Source organism: Rutidosis leptorrhynchoides, chromosome 7 (assembly GCF_046630445.1).
Source record: "Rutidosis leptorrhynchoides isolate AG116_Rl617_1_P2 chromosome 7, CSIRO_AGI_Rlap_v1, whole genome shotgun sequence".
In the NCBI taxonomy this organism is placed as follows: Eukaryota; Viridiplantae; Streptophyta; class Magnoliopsida; order Asterales; family Asteraceae; genus Rutidosis; species Rutidosis leptorrhynchoides.
The window spans coordinates 379,165,504-379,192,061 of NC_092339.1; the positions used below are offsets into that span (position 1 = coordinate 379,165,504).

General features: G+C 33.0%; 1 protein-coding gene across 1 annotated transcript in view; it reads left to right on the top strand.

The window, feature by feature from the left end:
• LOC139860556 (uncharacterized) overlaps positions 1-22,343 on the top strand; it is a 49,168-nt gene extending 26,825 nt beyond the window's left edge. The window contains exons 2-3 of the mRNA XM_071849306.1: positions 21,482-21,805; positions 21,910-22,343. Of these exons, the coding sequence (XP_071705407.1) occupies positions 21,482-21,805; positions 21,910-22,343 (758 nt within the window). The remainder of the gene's footprint in view (positions 1-21,481; positions 21,806-21,909) is intronic.
• The last annotated feature ends 4,215 nt before the right edge of the window (positions 22,344-26,558 follow it).

Here is a 26,558-nt window from a genome sequence, read left to right on the forward strand (position 1 = left end):
AATTTTGAACTGTTTTATATATTCAATTGACCTTCGACTGTTCTCGACGATTCACGAACAACTAATTGTAACTAGATATGTATATAGATATATATAAATAAATATATTTATATTATAACTTGAACTGATATTTATCTATTGAATGAAATTTTTGTTATAAATAATTATGTAAAATAAAATACTAAGTAATGAAATTATTATATATACATATATGAATAATAATATTAAAGTTATTTGTTTTAAAATATATATATATATATATATATATATATATATATATATATATATATATATATATAATTAGTAAAGTCATTTATGTAATAAAACTTGTTATTTATAATATATATATATATACATATGTATAGTATATTGAAAATGAATAATTTCGGGCCTAATTAGTAAACGTCAGTAATACTCGGTTGACATTTCGTTAGTTTTAATATAAAAATAATACATGTTCATGATGGATCGAAATCAAAGTTGAACTGTAAATCGATTACGAAGATGTTAGATTTGTTAAAAATATTTTTACCTTTTTAAGTTTAAATATTAGTACTCCGTACACATAAATTGGAACATAAAATAAATAATTATCGAACCTTTTTGATCAGGTTTCAAACAGTTAATGAGTGAAATAATTAAATATAATTAATCTAAGAATTTGGGATTTTTAGGAACACTTTTATACGTTAACTGTTTAGCAATGGACACGCTTCGAGAAACTGTCGGTAGAAGCAAACAAGAAGCTGGCTGCTTCACTGTTCTTTTCTATTTACATGTTAAAGTAATTTATTATTATATTATGATCTATTCTATGACTTACATATTTATATTCTATATTTATATACCTATATGCACATATATGTAAGGGTGATCCAGAGAATGATAAAACCACACCAAAGCAATCACCAATACCATGCACGATCAACCACCACCACCTCTCTCCTCACCACCGTCCACCACTAAAAACCACCATCATTATCTTCCTTCTTCGTTTATTTCCTTTCCTCTTGATTGAATGAATATCATAAACCCACCTCTCTCCTCACCACCGTGACACCACGGTTCCACCACCAAACACCCGTCACCACCTACAATCACCTCCCCTTCTCTCTTCTCTCCATCTTGTTCTTTCTCCTTCTGTTGTAAGACACGAACCTCTCTCTCTCTCTATTTGTATTTTTTTTTTCTTCTCTATGGATCGTTGTAAACCCGGGATCAAGGACAATCATCACCACCAACACCTTGAAACTATCATGAGACCACCATCACCAACCACCGCCATCTGCCGCCTGTACAGCCGACAACACCCACCACCGTAAAACCCATATAAAAAAAAAACTTGCAACTTGTAATATTAATTACGGTTGTTTCACTATTTCTGTTATAACCGAACCAACTCCCACGTCAACATCATTTTGTGCTGCTGCTATATCCTATCAAGGGTTACGAAGTGGAGGAATCACGAAGAAGATGTATAATGATGAATGGTGACAAGTGATTATGAATGATAACGATGATGATGTTGTTATTATGGTGGCGACGGTGATGTTATAATGAGGATGATATTACGATGAGATGATGCTGAGTTGATGACGATGAAGTGATTATTATGATGAATAAGGATGATGATGATGCGGTAATGATGATGTTGATGATGAGATTTTGATGATGACTCGAAGATGATGATAGTTTCGATGATGAGCAAGGAAGATGAAGATGATGGTGATGACGAATGAATGATATGAAGATGGAAAGGATGATGACGATGGTGTACGATATAGATGATGACGATGGTTAAGATGAACGATGATGTTAATGAAGTAAATTAGTTTTGATGATGATGAATAGTTATGGGTTTTGTTGAGGAAGACAATAAATAGTGACGAGTTATATATATTTAAGATTTATATAATATCATAAACGAGCTAGTAGCTCGATGGTTTTGGAGGTGGGATGATGAGTGAGAGGTCCCTGGATCAAACCTAGCCGGCTGCCTATAGTTTTTTTTAATCATTAATAGAAACTGTTGGGCCACTACACTTCGTTTTTCTGTTGGGTTGTTGAAGTGGGCTACGGCCCAATTATCAAGCTGATTAATACCAGGCCAGCGGTTAATATGATTAATACGGGAATTAATTCAAGAAAGATACATTGGAGTAGTGGTTATGGGTGTTTTAGAAAAGCGAGAGGTCTTGGGTTCGAGCCTAACATGCTGCATTTTTTTTAGAGGTCTCTAAGGTAGTTTTATTATTGATTCTATTATTATTATTATTATTATATTATTATTATTATTATTATTATTATTATTATTATTATTATTATTATTATTATTATTATTATTATTATTATTATTATTATTATTATTATTATTATTATTATTATTATTATTATTATTATTATTATTATTATTATTATTATTATTATTATGAAAATAATACCAGTTATTATTATTTTCACTAGTATTAGTATAGTATAGTATTAAATTATTATCATTAATATTATTATTATGCACATTACTTATAAAAATATCTACTTATAACAAACTATCGGTTCTAAATAAAGAACTAAACATATAATTATAGATATACTAATATAACAAAATGAATATAAAAATCATTTTTTTAATGAATATATATATATATATATATATATATATATATATATATATATATATATATATAATTGTTCGATTACAAGAATACGTTTTAATATATATACAAATGGTATAGGTTCGTGAATCCGAGGCCAACCCTGTAATTGTTCAATGTCGTCATATGTATTTTTACTACAAAATACATTAGGTGAGTTTTCATTACTCCCTTTTCATATATATTTTTGGGACTGAGAATACATGTGCTGCTTTTATAAATGTTTTACGATATAGACACAAGTAATCAAAACTATATTCTATGGTTGAATTATCGAAGTCGAATATGCCCCTTTTTATTAAGTCTGGTAATCTAAGAATTAGGGAACATCCACCCTAATTGACGCGAACTCTAAAGATAGATCTATCGGGCCCAACAAACCCCATCCAAAGTACCGGATGCTTTAGTACTTCGAAATTTATATCATCTCCGAAGGAGGATCCCGGAATGATGGGGATATTCTTATATGCATATTGTGAATGTCGGTTACCAGGTGTTCAATCCATATGAATGATATTTTTGTCTCTATGCATGAGACGTATGTTTATGAGAAATGGAAATATGAAATCTTGTGGTCTATTAAAATCATGAAATGATTATTTATGTTAAACTAATGAACTCACCAACCTTTTTGTTGACACTTTAAAGCATGTTTATTCTCAGGTACGAAAGAAATCTTCCGCTGTGCATTTGCTCATTTTATAGATATTACTTGGATTCATTCATGGCATATTTCAAAAGACGTTGCATTCGAGTCGTCGATTTCATCAAGATTATTATTAAGTCAATTATAGTTGGATATATTATGACGTCAACTTTCGATGTAATGAAAGATTGTCTTTTCAAAAACGAATGCAATGTTTGTAAAATGTATCATATAGAGGTCAAGTACCTCGCGATGTAATCAACTGTTGTGAATCGTTTATAATCGATATGGACTTCGTCCGGATGGATTAAGACGGGGCACTACAGTCGAAGTCCAGACTTACTAATGCATCTTAACAACTATCAGTTAGACACACTCATGCAAGACCTGGTTCACTAGGACCAACGCTCTGATACCAACTGTGACGATCGCTCCAAATCCATATGGACGAACACGTCATTCATTGATTTCATTGCGAGGTATTTGACCTCTATATGATACGTTTTGTAAACATTGCATTCTTTTGAAAAGGCACACCATAGATGAATATTTAAATCAAAGGTTTTCGACATATAATGATTTCTACATATAGACAATCACCATAAATAATAGTTTACAACAGTACTTCCGTTGACAATGCAGTCAAAATAAGATACATGGTGATGATTTGGTGAATGCAACGTTTCCTTGAAAAATATGTCATGTAAGACTCCATGCACATAGCTTGTCTAACATCTAAGTAAACAGCGGAAGACTTCTAGGAAACCTGAGAATAAACATGCTAACAAGTGTCAACACAAAGGTTGGTGAGTTCATAGTTTTAATGTTTCGTATAATCTGTATATAAAGATGGATTACAAGATTTCAGTTGTTTCATCCAGAAACGTTTATCAAAATATTCTACGAAATTGAGCACCCTGGTAACTAAACTTAACGTATATATAATTTGTACCCTTTGTATAATCATCTTAATAATACACGCAAACCAACGTGTACGCTTCTCAAATAGCATACGTCCCTTAAAAGGCTAGTGCTCTAGCTCGGACGGGGATATCAAGCCCTATGGATCCATATACTACTACTCGCGCCCACCAGTTCTTATAACTGGCAGTTACTAGTTACCAAAGCTAAGGGATTTTCCGTTCAAACTCAGTGTAGAATTTAGTATGTACTTGTATCCATTGTGTTTAAAATAAAGTGCATGTATTCTCAGCCCAAAAATATATATTGCAAAAGCAATTAAAAAGGGAGCAAATGAAACTCACGCATATAAATATTGTAAATCAGTTTATAAAGCATTTGTATGTATTCTCAGCCCAAAAATGTAGAGAGTAAAAGGGATCATATGAAACTCACCTTAGCAGCATATAAAGTCGTTCACCAAAATGTGATCGAAACACGGATTACCAAATAACCGTAGATTTCAACGTATCAATATTGAGATTCAATATTGTAGGAAAGTACGTAGACGCAACGGAGATGATAAACACTAGGTTTGATTCACAAATATACCCCCGAACATTACCCATAATCTCCTTGGCAATAACCCATAATTTTCTTAGCTCTATCCCGCTTGAAAACCATTTTGAAAGTGACACGCTCATGACCTCGTCGTAGTATTTTATGTATAATACTAATTAATAATAATACTACTAATAATAATATTAATCTTAATAATAATAATAATAATAATAATAATAATAATAATAATAATAATAATAATAATAATATAATTAATAAATATGTATATGAGTGTAATATGTATGTGTGTAAATAAAATGAACTAACTTCGGCTGAATTTATAGATCCTGACTTGTCCCAGCCCTCCATGCGATCACATGGGTCTGAGGCACAATGGCCATGCGATCGCATGGCCTCTTTTTCCAGCTCAGGTTTGTTTAACTTCTTCCTCGTCGACATATTTTTATATTATATATATATATATATAATATTTAATTTATATAATTAATTATATATTATATTTAATTCACATGCATAGTTGACTTGAACTTTTTGTTCCGATGACTCGTACGTTTACGCTCGACTTATGTCCCGCTTCCGGTTTCTCGAACGCATTTTCGTACGCTTAAAAAACTCGTATTTTATGTTTCGTGACACGTACCTTTGTCTAAATATAACCTTAAATTATCTATAAACTATATCACTAGAATTGTAACTTATACACTTGAGTGTTTTGGTCATTTACTTCTATAAATCATCGTCTCGCTATTTGTTAATATATATATATATATATATATATATATATAATACATACATTTTCATTTTGAAATAGTGTTTTACTGTAGCAAAGTTACTGTATCAAAGTCAATTTTTACTGTAGCAATTCACTGTAGCAAAGTCAATTTCATTGTAGTAAATAGTGATTTTTGAAAACACTATAGCATTTTGGGTACTGTAGCAATTTGAAAATACTGTAGCAAATTAGTGTTTTACTGGTTCATCTTAAACGTTTTAGTTCACTTATCTAAATATCAATCGAATTAACAAACGAATGTTACTATCGTTTACTAAATAACTTGAAATTATATATATGTATATATCTTTCTTTGATATACATAGATCAGTTTTTAAATACACATTGGAAGTTATTTATAATTAATTTTAATAATAAATATTTCAACCTATCATATATATTCAATTAGATATTTAAACCAATAAGTTTAATGTACAGTATCAAACAATTAATACATTGTTATTTTTTTTTTTCAAGTTATAGTATATATGTATCTATTTACATATAATTGTTCGCGAATCGTCGAAAACAACCGAAGGGTATTTAAATATATAAAAGTAGTTCAAAAATTTTGAGATTCAGTTTTACAGAATTTGCTTATCGTGTCTGAAATGTTAATCATACAAAGATTAAGTTTAAATTTGGTCAGAAATTTCCGGGTCATCACAAATACAATATAAGTTAGCTAGGATATGATTAATATAGATTTGTTACCAATTTTCACGTAGCTACAACAAGAAAAATTATCCAATCTTGTTTTACCCATAACTTCTTCGTTTTAAATCCGTTTTGAGTGAATCAAATTGCTATGGTTTCATATTGAACTCTATTTTATGAATCTAAACAGAAAAAGTGTAGGTTTATAGTCGGAAATATAAGTTACAAGTCATTTTTGTAAGAGGTAGTCATTTCAGTCGAAAGAACGACGTCTTGATGACCATTTTGAAAAACATACTTTCACTTTGAGTTTAATCATGATTTTTGGATATAGTTTCATGTTCATAAGAAAAATAATTTTCCCAGAAGAACAACTTTTAAATCAAAGTTTATCATAGTTTTTAATTAACTAACCCAAAACAGCCCGCGGTGTTACTACGACGGCGTAAATTCGAGTTTACGGTGTTTTTCGTGTTTCCAGGTTTTAAATCATTAAGTTAGCATATCATATAGATATAGAACATGTGTTTAGTTGATTTTAAAAGTCAATTTAGAAGGATTAACTTTTGTTTGCGAACAAGTTTAGAATTAACTAAACTATGTTCTAGTGATTACAAGTTTAAACCTTCGAATAAGATAGCTTTATATGTATGAATCGAATGATGTTATGAACATCATTACTACCTCAAGTTTTCTGGATTAAGCTACTGAAAATGAGAAAAATGGATCTAGCTTCAAAGGATCCTTGGATGGCTTGAAAGTTCTTGAAGCAGAATCATGACACGAAAACAGTTCAAGTAAGATTTTCACTCGAAATAAGATTGTTATAGTTATAGAAATTGAATCAAAGTTTGAATATGAGTATTACTGTAGTGACCCGAACTTTTCCATGTTTATATATATTAATTGAGATTGATATTTACATGATTAAATGTTTCCAACATGTTAAGCAATCAAACTTGTTAAGACTTGATTAATTGAAATATGTTTCATATAGACAATTGACCACCCAAGTTGACCGGTGATTCACGAACGTTAAAACTTGTAAAAACTATATGATGACATATATATGGATATATATATAGTTAACATGATACTATGATAAGTAAACATATCATTAAGTATATTAACAATGCACTACATATGTAAAAACAAGACTACTAACTTAATGATTTTTAAACGAGACATATATGTAACGATTATCGTTGTAAAGACATTTAATGTATATATATCATATTAAGAGATATTCATACATGATAATATCATGATAATATAATAATTTAAAATCTCATTTGATATTATAAACATTGGGTTAACAACATTTAACAAGATCGTTAACCTAAAGGTTTCAAAACAACACTTACATGTAACGACTAACGATGACTTAATGACTCAGTTAAAATGTATATACATGTAGTGTTTTAATATGTATTTATACACTTTTGAAAGACTTCAATACACTTATCAAAATACTTCTACTTAACAAAAATGCTTACAATTACATCCTCGTTCAGTTTCATCAACAATTCTACTCGTATGCACCCGTATTCGTACTCGTACAATACACAGCTTTTAGATGTATGTACTATTGGTATATACACTCCAATGATCAGCTCTTAGCAGCCCATGTGAGTCACCTAACACATGTGGGAACCATCATTTGGCAACTAGCATGAAATATCTCATAAAATTACAAAAATATGAGTAATCATTCATGACTTATTTACATGAAAACAAAATTACATATCCTTTATATCTAATCCATACACCAACGACCAAAAACACCTACAAACACTTTCATTCTTCAATTTTCTTCATCTAATTGATCTCTCTCAAGTTCTATCTTCAAGTTCTAAGTGTTCTTCATAAATTCCAAAAGTTCTAGTTTCATAAAATCAAGAATACTTTCAAGTTTGCTAGCTCACTTCCAATCTTGTAAGGTGATCATCCAACCTCAAGAAATCTTTGTTTCTTACAGTAGGTTATCATTCTAATACAAGGTAATAATCATATTCAAACTTTGGTTCAATTTCTATAACTATAACAATCTTATTTCAAGTGATGATCTTACTTGAACTTGTTTTCGTGTCATGATTCTGCTTCAAGAACTTCGAGCCATCCAAGGATCCGTTGAAGCTAGATCCATTTTTCTATTTTCCAGTAGGTTTATCCAAGGAACTTAAGGTAGTAATGATGTTCATAACATCATTCGATTCATACATATAAAGCTATCTTATTCAAAGGTTTAAACTTGTAATCACTAGAACATAGTTTAGTTAATTCTAAACTTGTTCGCAAACAAAAGTTAATCCTTCTAACTTGACTTTTAAAATCAACTAAACACATGTTATATATCTATATGATATGCTAACTTAATGATTTAAAACCTGGAAACACGAAAAACACCGTAAAACCGGATTTACGCCGTCGTAGTAACACCGCGGGCTGTTTTGGGTTAGTTAATTAAAAACTATGATAAACTTTGATTTAAAAGTTGTTATTCTGAGAAAATGATTTTTATTATGAACATGAAACTATATCCAAAAATTATGGTTAAACTCAAAGTGGAAGTATGTTTTCTAAAATGGTCATCTAGACGTCGTTCTTTCGACTGAAATGACTACCTTTACAAAAACGACTTGTAACTTATTTTTCCGACTATAAACCTATACTTTTTCTGTTTAGATTCATAAAATAGAGTTCAATATGAAACCATAGCAATTTGATTCACTCAAAACGGATTTAAAATGAAGAAGTTATGGGTAAAACAAGATTGGATAATTTTTCTCATTTTAGCTACGTGAAAATTGGTAACAAATCTATTCCAACCATAACTTAATCAACTTGTATTGTATATTATGTAATCTTGAGATACCATAGACACGTATACAATGTTTCGACCTATCATGTCGACACATCTATATATATTTCGGAACAACCATAGACACTCTATATGTGAATGTTGGAGTTAGCTATACAGGGTTGAGGTTGATTCCAAAATATATATAGTTTGAGTTGTGATCAATACTGAGATACGTATACACTGGGTCGTGGATTGATTCAAGATAATATTTATCGATTTATTTCTGTACATCTAACTGTGGACAACTAGTTGTAGGTTACTAACGAGGACAGCTGACTTAATAAACTTAAAACATCAAAATATATTAAAAGTGTTGTAAATATATTTTGAACATACTTTGATATATATGTATATATTGTTATAGGTTCGTGAATCAACCAGTGGCCAAGTCTTACTTCCCGACAAAGTAAAAATCTGTGAAAGTGAGTTATAGTCCCACTTTTAAAATCTAATATTTTTGGGATGAGAATACATGCAGGTTTTATAAATGATTTACAAAATAGACACAAGTACGTGAAACTACATTCTATGGTTGAATTATCGAAATCGAATATGCCCCTTTTTATTAAGTCTGGTAATCTAAGAATTAGGGAACAGACACCCTAATTGACGCGAATCCTAAAGATAGATCTATTGGGCTTAACAAACCCCATCCAAAGTACCGGATGCTTTAGTACTTCGAAATTTATATCATATCCGAAGGGTGTCCCGGAATGATGGGGATATTCTTATATATGCATCTTGTTATTGTCGGTTACCAGGTGTTCACCATATGAATGATTTTTATCTCTATGTATGGGATGTGTATTGAAATATGAAATCTTGTGGTCTATTGTTACGATTTGATATATATAGGTTAAACCTATAACTCACCAACATTTTTGTTGACGTTTTAAGCATGTTTATTCTCAGGTGATTATTAAGAGCTTCCGCTGTCGCATACTTAAATAAGGACAAGATTTGGAGTCCATGCTTGTATGATATTGTGTAAAAACTGCATTCAAGAAACTTATTTTGTTGTAACATATTTGTATTGTAAACCATTATGTAATGGTCGTGTGTAAACAGGATATTTTAGATTATCATTATTTGATAATCTACGTAAAGCTTTTTAAACCTTTATTGATGAAATAAAGGTTATGGTTTGTTTAAAAATGAATGCAGTCTTTGAAAAATGTCTCATATAGAGGTCAAAACCTCGCAACGAAATCAATTAATATGGAACGTTTTTAATCAATAAGAACGGGACATTTCAGTTGGTATCCGAGCGTTGGTCTTAGAGAACCAGAAAATTTGCATTAGTGTGTCTTATCGAGTTTGTTAGGATGCATTAGTGAGTCTGGACTTCGACCGTGTTTTCTTTAAAAACGATTGCTTAACATTTTTGTTGGAAACTATATATTTTTAACATATGAATATTATGTGATATATTAATCTCTTAACGTGTTTGATATTATGTGATAGATGTCTACCTCTAGAACAAGTCCCATTGACTCACCTAATAATAATGAAGAGTCAAATGTAAATTGGAATGATTTGTGGACTGATTCACAAGTTCCCGAAGAGGAACCGGAAGAAGAGTCGGAACCGGAAGAAGAATCGGAACCGGAAGAAGAATCGGAACCGGATGAAGAAATAGAACCGGTGGGGGAAATAATAAAACGGTTAAGTAAAAGAAAATCCTCAACCAACCGACCAAAGTTAATTATGGTCAATGGTGTTTCCGCCAAGGAAGCAAAATATTGGGAGGATTACCAATTCTCCGATGAATCGGATTTCGACGAGAATTCCGATGATGTTATAGAAATTACCCCAACTGAATTTAAAAAGGCAAAAGAAAATAATAAGGGAAAGGGCATAAAAATAGAGAAATCTAATTCCAACCCCGATGAACTTTATATGTATCGTCAACCCCCGAAGTCCTTAAGTTGTAACAATGACCCGGGAACCTCTAAACCACCAGGTTTTTCTAAACCAATGTGGACAACGACGGCTCGTATTAGGGGAACATCATATATCCCTAGAAACTTGGCAAAACGAACCAAAACCGAAGAAGAAGAAACGAGCGAGTCGGAATAAGATAGTTGTATTCGTGTGGTGTAATATATGGAATATAGTGTTCTTATGCTTTATGATATATGTAAAAATTGCTTGTATTAATAAGTATTTTTTTTTATGAATCTAACTCTTGTCTATTTTACAGTTTAAAAAACACAAAATGGATAGACAACCCAATATTTTAAGAGACCTACCCGGAGACATGATTGATGAAATCTTGTCTAGAGTCGGCCAGAATTCTTCGGCACAACTATTTAAGGCGAGATCAGTTTGTAAGACATTCGAAGAACGTTCCAAGAATGTCTTGGTTTATAAGAGACTTTCGTTTGAAAGATGGGGGATATCACATTGGGAAACCCATAAGTTACGATGTGTTTACTTTGACGCATATATTGCGGGGAACCCAAATGCTATTTTACGCAACGGGTTAAGAAATTATTTTGACTCAATATATCCGAATATTGGACTTCGTGATTTAGAAAAAGCGGCTAACATGCAACATAAAGAAGCATGTTATGCTTACGGATTAGTAATGTTCGCTTCTCACCAAAGTGAGAACAAGAACATCGGGCTACAACTATTAAACAAAACGTTTCCACAAGTGACGGAGTCGGTAATTGGGGTAAGAAATGAGGTTTTTAGATTATTACGGGACTGTTGGACATTACGTAACCCTCGTCCCTTTGATGACGTTACAACACGCTGTCTTATCAACGGCCATAACGGTTATGTTGCACAAGACCAAGGATGGGAAGTAGTCCTAGTAAAACCAGAATGCATGACTTGTTTCTGGACGTATGAATTACGTGTCTTTATTGCCTTTGCCGAACGACTTGTGTACTAGCTAGAATTGTCTTCACAACTATCTTGTATCAAAGTTATTGTGTGCTATATTTCATGCTTTATGTAAAATAAGCGGTATTGTAAGTTTGTAAAATATTGTATAAAAGTTTGAACGCGAAATATTATTACAATCAGTTTTTCATATAGAATTGTAGTAGTTGAATTGTATATTAGCTATTAAGTATGAACTTAACGGGTAGGTACTACCCGAATTTAAACTTATAAAACGCTAATATGAAGAAAAAGCTTTTATAAATGAGTTCATATTATGCTACGAAATACTATTAACTACTCTTAATATTCTGTATGATTAACTTGTTCCATTTGACTATTTTGAAGGAAATGGCACCGACTACTCGACACACCGTGAATATGAATGAAGAGGAATTTCGTACTTTTCTAGCTTCAAACATAGCCGCAGTACAGGCTGCGCTACATACCAACAATAACCTTGGATCTAGCAGTACAGGAAATCGTGTAGGATGCACCTACAAAGAATTCACTGCCTGCAAACCTTTGGAATTTGATGGAACCGAAGGACCGATTGGATTGAAACGGTGGACCGAGAAGGTCGAATCGGTGTTTGCCATAAGTAAGTGTACTGAAGAGGACAAAGTGAAGTACGCTACACATACCTTCACAGGTTCTGCGTTAACATGGTGGAATACCTATCTAGAGCAAGTGGGACAAGACGATGCGTACGCACTACCGTGGTCAGCATTCAAGCACTTGATGAACGAGAAGTACCGTCCTAGAACCGAGGTCAATAAGCTCAAGACAGAACTTAGAGGGTTACGAACCCAAGGATTTGATATTACCACGTACGAAAGACGATTCACAGAATTGTGCCTATTATGTCCGGGAGCGTTCGAAGATGAGGAAGAGAAGATCGACGCGTTTGTGAAAGGATTACCGGAAAGAATCCAAGAAGATATAAGTTCACACGAGCCCGCCTCCATACAACAGGCATGTAGAATGGCTCACAAACTAGTGAACCAGATTGAAGAAAGGATTAAAGAACAGACTGCTGAAGAGGCCAATTTGAAGCAAGTCAAAAGAAAGTGGGAGGAAAACGGTGATAAGAATCACCAATACAACAACAACAGCAATTACAACAATAATCGCAACAATTATCCCAACAATCGCAACATCAATCGCAACTACAACAAACGGCCCAACAACAACAACAACAACAACAGCAACTACAACAATCATCCCAACAACAATAATAACCGCAACAACAACAACAATCAGAAGCAACTATGCCAAAGGTGTGAAAAGAATCACTCGGGGTTCTGCACCAAATTTTGCAACAAGTGTAAAAGAAATGGTCATAGCGCGGCGAAGTGTGAGGTCTACGGACCAGGGGTTAATAGAACGAAAGGAACAAATAGTGTCGGAACGAGTAATGGCGGAGCAAGTAGTGTCGGAGCAAGTTATGCCAATGTAGTTTGTTATAAATGTGGAAAACCAGGCCACATTATTAGAAATTGCCCGAACCAGGAGAACACGAATGGACAAGGCCGTGGAAGAGTTTTCAATATTAATGCGGTAGAGGCACAGGAAGACCCGGAGCTTGTTACGGGTACGTTTCTTATTGACAATAAATCTGCTTACGTTTTATTTGATTCGGGTGCGGATAGAAGCTATATGAGTAGAGATTTTTGTGCTAAATTAAGTTGTCCATTGACGCCTTTGGATAGTAAATTTTTACTCGAATTAGCAAATGGTAAATTAATTTCAGCAGATAATATATGTCGGAATCGAGAAATTAAACTGGTTAGCGAAACATTTAAGATTGATTTGATACCAGTAGAGTTAGGGAGTTTTGATGTGATAATCGGTATGGACTGGTTGAAAGAAGTGAAAGCGGAGATCGTTTGTTACAAAAATGCAATTCGCATTATACGAGAAAAAGGAAAACCCTTAATGGTGTACGGAGAAAAGGGCAACACGAAGCTACATCTTATTAGTAATTTGAAGGCACAAAAACTAATAAGAAAAGGTTGCTATGCTGTTCTAGCACACGTCGAGAAAGTACAAACTGAAGAAAAGAGCATCAATGATGTTCCCATTGCAAAAGAATTTCCCGATGTATTTCCGAAAGAATTACCGGGATTACCCCCACATCGATCCGTTGAATTTCAAATAGATCTTGTACCAGGAGCTGCACCAATAGCTCGTGCTCCTTACAGACTCGCACCCAGCGAGATGAAAGAACTGCAAAGCCAATTACAAGAACTTTTAGAGCGTGGTTTCATTCGACCAAGCACATCACCGTGGGGAGCTCCTGTTTTGTTTGTCAAGAAGAAAGATGGTACATTCAGGTTGTGTATCGACTACCGAGAGTTGAACAAACTTACCATCAAGAACCGCTACCCACTACCGAGAATCGACGACTTATTTGATCAACTACAAGGCTCGTCTGTTTATTCAAAGATTGACTTACGTTCCGGGTATCATCAAATGCGGGTGAAAGAAGATGATATTCCAAAGACTGCTTTCAGAACACGTTACGGTCATTACGAGTTTATGGTCATGCCGTTTGGTTTAACTAATGCACCAGCTGTGTTCATGGACCTTATGAACCGAGTGTGTGGACCATACCTTGACAAGTTTGTCATTGTTTTCATTGATGACATACTTATTTACTCAAAGAATGACCAAGAACACGGTGAACATTTGAGAAAGGTGTTAGAAGTATTGAGGAAGGAAGAATTGTACGCTAAGTTTTCAAAGTGTGCATTTTGGTTGGAAGAAGTTCAATTCCTCGGTCACATAGTGAACAAAGAAGGTATTAAGGTGGATCCGGCAAAGATAGAAACTGTTGAAAAGTGGGAAACCCCGAAAACTCCGAAACACATACGCCAGTTTTTAGGACTAGCTGGTTACTACAGAAGGTTCATCCAAGACTTTTCCAGAATAGCAAAACCCTTGACTGCATTAACGCATAAAGGGAAGAAATTTGAATGGAATGATGAACAAGAGAAAGCGTTTCAGTTATTGAAGAAAAAGCTAACTACGGCACCTATATTGTCATTGCCTGAAGGGAATGATGATTTTGTGATTTATTGTGACGCATCAAAGCAAGGTCTCGGTTGTGTATTAATGCAACGAACGAAGGTGATTGCTTATGCGTCTAGACAATTGAAGATTCACGAACAAAATTATACGACGCATGATTTGGAATTAGGCGCGGTTGTTTTTGCATTAAAGACTTGGAGGCACTACTTATATGGGGTCAAAAGTATTATATATACCGACCACAAAAGTCTTCAACACATATTTAATCAGAAACAACTGAATATGAGGCAGCGTAGGTGGATTGAATTATTGAATGATTACGATTTTGAGATTCGTTACCACCCGGGGAAGGCAAATGTGGTAGCCGATGCCTTGAGCAGGAAGGATAGAGAACCCATTCGAGTAAAATCTATGAATATAATGATTCATAATAACATTACTACTCAAATAAAGGAGGCGCAACAAGGAGTTTTAAAAGAGGGAAATTTAAAGGATGAAATACCCAAAGGATCGGAGAAGCATCTTAATATTCGGGAAGACGGAACCCGGTATAGGGCTGAAAGGATTTGGGTACCAAAATTTGGAGATATGAGAGAAATGGTACTTAGAGAAGCTCATAAAACCAGATACTCAATACATCCTGGAACGGGGAAGATGTACAAGGATCTCAAGAAACATTTTTGGTGGCCGGGTATGAAAGCCGATGTTGCTAAATACGTAGGAGAATGTTTGACGTGTTCTAAGGTCAAAGCTGAGCATCAGAAACCATCAGGTCTACTTCAACAACCCGAAATCCCGGAATGGAAATGGGAAAACATTACCATGGATTTCATCACTAAATTGCCAAGGACTGCAAGTGGTTTTGATACTATTTGGGTAATAGTTGATCGTCTCACCAAATCAGCACACTTCCTGCCAATAAGAGAAGATGACAAGATGGAGAAGTTAGCACGACTGTATTTGAAGGAAGTCGTCTCCAGACATGGAATACCAATCTCTATTATCTCTGATAGGGATGGTAGATTTATTTCAAGATTCTGGCAGACATTACAGCAAGCATTAGGAACTCGTCTAGACATGAGTACTGCCTATCATCCACAAACTGATGGGCAGAGCGAAAGGACGATACAAACTCTTGAAGACATGCTACGAGCATGTGTTATTGATTTCGGAAACAGTTGGGATCGACATCTACCGTTAGCAGAATTTTCCTACAACAACAGCTACCATTCAAGCATTGAGATGGCACCGTTTGAAGCACTTTATGGTAGAAAGTGCAGGTCTCCGATTTGTTGGAGTGAAGTGGGGGATAGACAGATTACGGGTCCGGAGATAATACAAGAAACTACGGAGAAGATCATCCAAATTCAACAACGATTGAAAACCGCCCAAAGTCGACAAAAGAGCTACGCTGACATTAAAAGAAAAGATATAGAATTTGAAATTGGAGAGATGGTCATGCTTAAAGTTGCACCTTGGAAAGGCGTTGTTCGATTTGGTAAACGAGGGAAATTAAATCCAAGGTATATTGGACCATTCAAGATTATTGATCGTGTCGGACCAGTAGCTTACCGACTTGAGTTACCTCAACAACTCGCGGCTGTACATAACACTTTCCACGTATCGAATTTGAAGAAATGTTTTGCTAAAGAAGATCTCACTATTCCATTAGATGAAATCCAAATCAACGAAAAACTTCAATTCATCGAAGAACCCGTCGAAATAATGGATCGTGAGGTTAAAAGACTTAAGCAAAACAAGATACCAATTGTTAAGGTTCGATGGAATGCTCGTAGAGGACCCGAGTTCACCTGGGAGCGTGAAGATCAGATGAAGAAGAAATACCCGCATCTATTTCCAGAAGATTCGTCAACACCTTCAACAGCTTAAAATTTCGGGACGAAATTTATTTAACGGGTAGATACTGTAGTGACCCGAACTTTTCCATGTTTATATATATTAATTGAGATTGATATTTACATGATTAAATGTTTCCAACATGTTAAGCAATCAAACTTGTTAAGACTTGATTAATTGAAATATGTTTCATATAGACAATTGACCACCCAAGTTGACCGGTGATTCACGAACGTTAAAACTTGTAAAAACTATATGATGACATATATATGGATATATATATAGTTAACATGATACTATGATAAGTAAACATATCATTAAGTATATTAACAATGCACTACATATGTAAAAACAAGACTACTAACTTAATGATTTTTAAACGAGACATATATGTAACGATTATCGTTGTAAAGACATTTAATGTATATATATCATATTAAGAGATATTCATACATGATAATATCATGATAATATAATAATTTAAAATCTCATTTGATATTATAAACATTGGGTTAACAACATTTAACAAGATCGTTAACCTAAAGGTTTCAAAACAACACTTACATGTAACGACTAACGATGACTTAATGACTCAGTTAAAATGTATATACATGTAGTGTTTTAATATGTATTTATACACTTTTGAAAGACTTCAATACACTTATCAAAATACTTCTACTTAACAAAAATGCTTACAATTACATCCTCGTTCAGTTTCATCAACAATTCTACTCGTATGCACCCGTATTCGTACTCGTACAATACACAGCTTTTAGATGTATGTACTATTGGTATATACACTCCAATGATCAGCTCTTAGCAGCCCATGTGAGTCACCTAACACATGTGGGAACCATCATTTGGCAACTAGCATGAAATATCTCATAAAATTACAAAAATATGAGTAATCATTCATGACTTATTTACATGAAAACAAAATTACATATCCTTTATATCTAATCCATACACCAACGACCAAAAACACCTACAAACACTTTCATTCTTCAATTTTCTTCATCTAATTGATCTCTCTCAAGTTCTATCTTCAAGTTCTAAGTGTTCTTCATAAATTCCAAAAGTTCTAGTTTCATAAAATCAAGAATACTTTCAAGTTTGCTAGCTCACTTCCAATCTTGTAAGGTGATCATCCAACCTCAAGAAATCTTTGTTTCTTACAGTAGGTTATCATTCTAATACAAGGTAATAATCATATTCAAACTTTGGTTCAATTTCTATAACTATAACAATCTTATTTCAAGTGATGATCTTACTTGAACTTGTTTTCGTGTCATGATTCTGCTTCAAGAACTTCGAGCCATCCAAGGATCCGTTGAAGCTAGATCCATTTTTCTATTTTCCAGTAGGTTTATCCAAGGAACTTAAGGTAGTAATGATGTTCATAACATCATTCGATTCATACAAATAAAGCTATCTTATTCAAAGGTTTAAACTTGTAATCACTAGAACATAGTTTAGTTAATTCTAAACTTGTTCGCAAACAAAAGTTAATCCTTCTAACTTGACTTTTAAAATCAACTAAACACATGTTCTATATCTATATGATATGCTAACTTAATGATTTAAAACCTGGAAACACGAAAAACACCGTAAAACCGGATTTACGCCGTCGTAGTAACACCGCGGGCTGTTTTGGGTTAGTTAATTAAAAACTATGATAAACTTTGATTTAAAAGTTGTTATTCTGAGAAAATGATTTTTATTATGAACATGAAACTATATCCAAAAATTATGGTTAAACTCAAAGTGGAAGTATGTTTTCTAAAATGGTCATCTAGACGTCGTTCTTTCGACTGAAATGACTACCTTTACAAAAACGACTTGTAACTTATTTTTCTGACTATAAACCTATACTTTTTCTGTTTAGATTCATAAAATAGAGTTCAATATGAAACCATAGCAATTTGATTCACTCAAAACGGATTTAAAATGAAGAAGTTATGGGTAAAACAAGATTGGATAATTTTTCTCATTTTAGCTACGTGAAAATTGGTAACAAATCTATTCCAACCATAACTTAATCAACTTGTATTGTATATTATGTAATCTTGAGATACCATAGACACGTATACAATGTTTCGACCTATCATGTCGACACATCTATATATATTTCGGAACAACCATAGACACTCTATATGTGAATGTTGGAGTTAGCTATACAGGGTTGAGGTTGATTCCAAAATATATATAGTTTGAGTTGTGATCAATACTGAGATACGTATACACTGGGTCGTGGATTGATTCAAGATAATATTTATCGATTTATTTCTGTACATCTAACTGTGGACAACTAGTTGTAGGTTACTAACGAGGACAGCTGACTTAATAAACTTAAAACATCAAAATATATTAAAAGTGTTGTAAATATATTTTGAACATACTTTGATATATATGTATATATTGTTATAGGTTCGTGAATCAACCAGTGGCCAAGTCTTACTTCCCGACAAAGTAAAAATCTGTGAAAGTGAGTTATAGTCCCACTTTTAAAATCTAATATTTTTGGGATGAGAATACATGCAGGTTTTATAAATGATTTACAAAATAGACACAAGTACGTGAAACTACATTCTATGGTTGAATTATCGAAATCGAATATGCCCCTTTTTATTAAGTCTGGTAATCTAAGAATTAGGGAACAGACACCCTAATTGACGCGAATCCTAAAGATAGATCTATTGGGCTTAACAAACCCCATCCAAAGTACCGGATGCTTTAGTACTTCGAAATTTATATCATATCCGAAGGGTGTCCCGGAATGATGGGGATATTCTTATATATGCATCTTGTTATTGTCGGTTACCAGGTGTTCACCATATGAATGATTTTTATCTCTATGTATGGGATGTGTATTGAAATATGAAATCTTGTGGTCTATTGTTACGATTTGATATATATAGGTTAAACCTATAACTCACCAACATTTTTGTTGACGTTTTAAGCATGTTTATTCTCAGGTGATTATTAAGAGCTTCCGCTGTCGCATACTTAAATAAGGACAAGATTTGGAGTCCATGCTTGTATGATATTGTGTAAAAACTGCATTCAAGAAACTTATTTTGTTGTAACATATTTGTATTGTAAACCATTATGTAATGGTCGTGTGTAAACAGGATATTTTAGATTATCATTATTTGATAATCTACGTAAAGCTTTTTAAACCTTTATTGATGAAATAAAGGTTATGGTTTGTTTAAAAATGAATGCAGTCTTTGAAAAATGTCTCATATAGAGGTCAAAACCTCGCAACGAAATCAATTAATATGGAACGTTTTTAATCAATAAGAACGGGACATTTCAATTACCTTGTATTAGAAAGATATCTTACTATAAATAAGAAAGATTTCTTGAGGTTGGATGATCACTCTACAAGATTGGAAGTAAGCTAGCAAACTTGGAAGTATTCTTGATTTTATGAAACTAGAACTTGTAGAATTTATGAAGAACGCTTAGAACTTGAAGATAGAACTTGAGAGAGATCAATTAGATGAAGAAAATTGAAGAATGAAAGTATTTGTAGGTGTTTTTGGTCGTTGGTGTATGGATTAGATATAAAGGATATGTAATTTTGTTTTCATGTAAATAAGTCATGAATGATTACTCATATTTTTGTAATTTTATGAGATATTTCATGCTAGTTGCCAAATGATGGTTCCCACATGTGTTAGGTGACTCACATGGGCTGCTAAGAGCTGATCATTGGAGTGTATATACCAATAGTACATACATCTAAAAGCTGTGTATTGTACGAGTACGAATACGGGTGCATACGAGTAGAATTGTCGATGAAACTGAACGAGGATGTAATTGTAAGCATTTTTGTTAAGTAGAAGTATTTTGATAAGTGTCTTGAAGTCTTTCAAAAGTGTATGAATACATATTAAAACACTACATGTATATACATTTTAACTGAGTCGTTAAGTCATCGTTAGTCGTTACATGTAAGTGTTGTTTTGAAACCTTTAGGTTAACGATCTTGTTAAATGTTGTTAACCCAATGTTTATAATATCAAATGAGATTTTAAATTATTATATTATCATGATATTATGATGTACGAATATCTCTTAATATGATATATATACATTAAATGTCGTTACAACGATAATCGTTACATATATGTCTCGTTTCAAAATCATTAAGTTAGTAGTCTTGTTTTTACATATGTAGTTCATTATTAATATACTTAATGATATGTTTAATTATCATAATATCATGTTAACTATATATATAACCATATATATGTCATCATATAATTTTTACAAGTTTTAACGTTCGTGAATCACCGGTCAACTTGGGTGGTCAATTGTCTATATGAAACCTATTTCAATTAATCAAGTCTTAACAAGTTTGATTGCTTAACATGTTGGAAACACTTAATCATGTAAATAACAATTTCATTTAATATATATATAAACATGGAAAAGTTCGGGTCGCTACACTTGGGTTCTTTAAAAAGCAAAAATTTGGCTTTGATCGGCAAATGGTGAACCCACCACTTTGTGGGTCAAAGTTATTTCGAGCATTTATGGTCCCTCGGGTGGGTTTGATTTGGACCGAAAATATAAACTTATTACATGTAACTCTACTTGGGCAAATATTACTAAAGCAGGTGACCATATCGACTCTATTGGTGTTTCGTTTAAAGACTCTTTCAGTAAATCAATCGGCAACGGGTACAACACAAGGTTCTGGTCAGACAATTGGGTGGGCTCGTCCACCCTCAAAAACAGGTTCAGAAGACTTTTTCGGATTGATCGAGACCCTAATGCGATGGTTAAAGACAGAATCAACCGGAATGGCTGCGGACTGTGGGAATGGATCCGTGATCCTGCAGGTCGAACGAGAGGTCAGTTTCAAGAGCTATGCGATTTAATTGCGGGTACCAGATTGATTGATAAACCGGACTCATGGGTTTGGAAGTTAGGCGGGAATGGTAATTTCACTACAAAAGAATTATCATGTCTGCTTGATTCTAAACAATTATGTGTCGGGTCGAACTTTGCGGATACATTACGAAATAATTTTGTTCCAAAAAAGTGGAATTCTTTGTTTGGCGTACGAGAAAGAAAAGAATCCCTTCACTTATAGAATTGGATAAGCGTGGAATCGATTTACACAACGTTCGTTGCCCACTTTGTGACGACGATGTGGAATCAGTTGATCACGACATCCTATTTTGTAAGCACCCGTTTGATGTTTGGTCTAAAGTGTTTAATTGGTGGGGCTTGAATATGGCTTCGTCTCTATGTATTAATGAAATGTTCACGGCTTCTCCAAGTATTGCGATGTCGGAAGTTGGTTCTATGGTGTGGCAAGCTATGATTTGGACATGCGGGTATCTCATATGGTGGAATCGGAATCAAAATGTCTACAACAACAAATGTTGGACACCTCCGGTTACTCTATGTGAAGTACAAGTTAAATTGTTTGAATGGATTTCGAAAAGTTGTAAAATAAAAAAGATTGAGTGACATGAGTGACTTCATAATCCTAAAAGTATTATTGTATAAATTGTTAACTCAACGCCTCGATAGTTAACATTGTGAGGATAGGGTTATAAAGCCAATGTCGTGTGCGTTATAAACATTGTATTGTTTATTTTTTGTGAGCTAATAAAATTCTACTGCTTTTAATAAAAAAAAAAAAAAATTAGTTTACTAAATATTTACTCCGTCCTTTTTAGTACACGTATAAGCTTAATTTCACGCGTTCATACATATTCATATCACTATATATCATCTATTTGTAATTAATCCCGACTTTGACACCACGTATCTGTCGCCACATAACTTTTTCTTTTTTTAAATTCCTGCCGCCATATAAATGCTTGTATGTGTATAGTACTCCGTAATACCCTAATATATATATATATATATATATATATATATATATATATATATATATATATATATATATATATATATATATATATATATATATACAAGAACCAGTAATGCCATTTGCCTCTAACTTGTAAGTAGATGGGCTAGTTTGTAGGAGTGTGAAATGATCCGAGATACTCGCGAGCTACTCGAACCCGCCTCGTTAAATACTCGATTCGAACCGAGCTTAAACGAGTTGGAGCCCGAACTCGCGAGCTAGGATTATGTTTCACAAATTTCTAGTAATGCACTTGCTTTAGTAAATAAGTTTGTTGTAAGACACAAAAAGCGTATTGATAAGTGTTTATGATGGCGAGAGGATCAAATAGACCATACAAATATCAAGTTGTGAGCAAAAAAGTAGTACCTGGATTTTATACAAGTTAATGAAATATGTAAAAACATCTTTATCGTGTTCAAATACCTTTCGTTTGGGTTATCTGAATGCGAATCTAATGTTAAGAATAAAGCATGTGAGCCCTAACAAGACTAGATAACCCTAGGTTATCAAACCCACTTAAAATAAACGAAAATAATTGATGTTTATGAAGAAACTAGCAAAAACGATAAAAATAATAGAATTTAACGAGGTTATATGTAATCACGAATGATTACTTTAATCCTCGGCCACCAAAGAGAGTTCTTTTATTGATAAATTTCGTGGATACATGTATGGGTTACAATAAGATGCTTAAATAGGCAAAAGTAAACAAAGAAATAGCTTTGGGAACAAGAAAACTGGATTTTGGAAACTTCCTCACAGACGAAGCCGCGCCACGCCAGGAATAGCCGCGCCTCCAAGGCAAAATCCAAAACAGAAGTTGTGACGCCCCGTACAAAATCAATGTGTACGGATCATCAACAATAGGATCTTTACACGGTTACAACACTATATGTTGTTTAAAAACAAGTTTTGCATTCATTAAAAGATAACGTCTTTACCAACGTCAAATTGTTCAATTGAAACATAAGTTATGAATGCAAAGTAAAAGTTCCATGATTGAGACATCTCTAAACAATGCAGCGGAAGTCTAACACAGCGAGTCTGTAACAGCAAGTCTATAACACCTAGACTATAACAACAAGTCTAACAGCGGAAGCAACAACGTCTAAGCACCTGAGAAATACATGCTTTAAAAAGTCAACACGAATGTTGGTGAGCTATAGTTTGATTGTAAGCAACAATGTAATGTAGACCACGAGATTTCGTATTCAAAACAGTATCTCAAATCCGTATGATAAAGTATATGCTTATTCGTGGGCACTCGGTAACTAACTTAACGTAAAATAATATATCACCCTCTACACTTGGCGAGTGCGTATATTCTCGAAGTATTAAACACCCGTTAAATGCTAGCGCGACTAGCCCGAGTGGGGATGTCAAACCCTATGGATCCATATCTAAGATTCGCGTCTACCGGTTCATAAACCAATAGTTAAACGTTACCGTGCTAAGGGGAATATTTGTGCCGTTATATCACCCACACATATATAAAGTTTAAGTAGTCATGTCTGGTATGTAAAAACATAAAAAGCGCATGTGTTCTCAGTCCCAAAAATAGTTAAAGTAAAAATGGAGCTATAACTCACAGTGAATGTGCGGTAAAATCGATACGAAAACGTAAGCAAGTAGTAAGTCGGTCCAAACAAGTAAGTTGGTCGATCCAAAAGGTCCTCAACCTAGGTCAATGGTTGCTAAGTCAGTAAATCGTTCCAAAAGGTTTCAAAGTAAATAAGTTAAGTCATAAGCATCATCATTATCATCATCTTACGTAAAAGATAAAGTAAGTTTTCAACAAGAATAGAGATCGAAACAAAGGGCTGACTTCGGACAGCTGCTACGACCTCTATACAAACTGAAATGACGCGCGGCTAGTGGCCAAGGCTCCAGTTGTGAGTCCTCTTACCGCTGTCCAGTTTTCAGATCCTAACTCGATGTCTTTGACCGTGGCGACAGTTCAAGCGCGAGTAGGTCAGAAATTTCAGCACGTCGTTACGAAGGCGTAGTGATTTTCGGAAGGCTATAAATCCTAAACCGTATATCGGATTTAGGTGAGTCTTAAATGAAAAGTCATTTACTCAAACCGAATTATCTGAAAATCAGCTTTCCAGAAGCCCCAGGTGTGACGACCCGGGAAATTTCGACCAAATTTAAACTTAATCTTTATATGTTTCGACACGATAAGCAAAGTCTGTAATGATGAGTCTCAAAAAGTTTGAACTATTTCATATATTCAATTGACCTTCGACCATTCCCGACGATTCACGAACATTTTTGTGTAAATAGATATGTATATATGTATATATAAATATAAATATAAATATAAGCATATAATAATCTGAAATTATAGGCTACAGTTTAATCATCTGAGTTGAAAAATGTGAAATAATATACAAAATAAGTAAATTGTTATTAAAATGAATCTATATCTATATATGAATATATACATAATTAATATTATTATTATTATTACTCTCGTTATTATTATTAATCTTTAATGTAATGTTAAATATTGATATTTGTAATATTAATATTATTGTTTATAATATAAAATATAGAGATATGAAATTGAATACATATAACTCATTATATCATAATTATTATTTATATTATCATTAGATATTATTATCATTAAAAATCAGTATTTTACTACTATCATTACTAACAATATCATTATCATTTTTTATAATTATTATTAATATGATTAATAAAATTATTATATTATTAGTATTATTGGAATTACTATTATTTCTATTATCATTAACAAAATATTATTATCATTTTTAATATATAATTAATATTAGTATTATTAGTTTTATTAATATAATAATTATTATTATATTTACTAGTTATTAATATTAATTATATATAATATAAATCAAGAAATCGTACAGAGTAGTTACAACTTACAATCAAACTGTGTTGATAATTTGTTTATGTCCTCCAATTCGTTACACCCCATAATCGATCATACAGATAGATCCAAAACCCTTTAGTCATCGACCTTACAGCTATTTACACTTATTTAGTTTTTTTTTCTTTTTTCTTCTGCCTATTAATCTGGTCGATCACTTTATACTATAAACCAAGTGGATTGTGCAGTAATGTGGACTACTCATTCATATCTTTCATCACCATTATCAATTAACAATCACAACAGCCTCCATTATTTGAATTAAAACCAGAAAATTCTTTTAAACTGAAGGAAGCACTCTGTACGTGTATCTTTGTACTCAACTCCCAATTTTGAATGAAATTGAAAAATCCTTAAACGCATATTTGTTAGGAATTGTATATGTAATCTTTCTGCAAACTATCAAATTCCAATTCCTCAAATTGAGTTTTAATTTGAGAGTCAAACTTTTAATTTAAAAAGTTAAACGTAGTGTTCTTTGTAAAATTCAAGCTCGTTTTTAAGGTTTCTGTTTCAATTGAGGATTTATAAAGTTTTTCAGAAAGGATTAGAATCTGTTTCATTTTATAAATTTAGTCTAAAATGTTTTCAAATTTAAAAAGTGGTTTCGAGTTCATAAGCATGTAACAGCGATTGTTTTCTGTTAATTTTTTTTTATTTATTCTGTTAATTTAAATCCGAAGTATTAGTTTAATCCTAGTTCGATTTTAATAGTCTGATCTAAATCGAAAACAAATTGTGATGAAATTTTGTTTCCTGTCGAGTGAGATATTTGTTAGTAAGAGGGAAGAAGATGAACAAATGACAGAATGAGTTAAAGGAAATAGGTTCATTAATAAATCAGAAAACGGGCTTCAGCCCAGACGGTTTAAGGAGGTGACGGGTAACC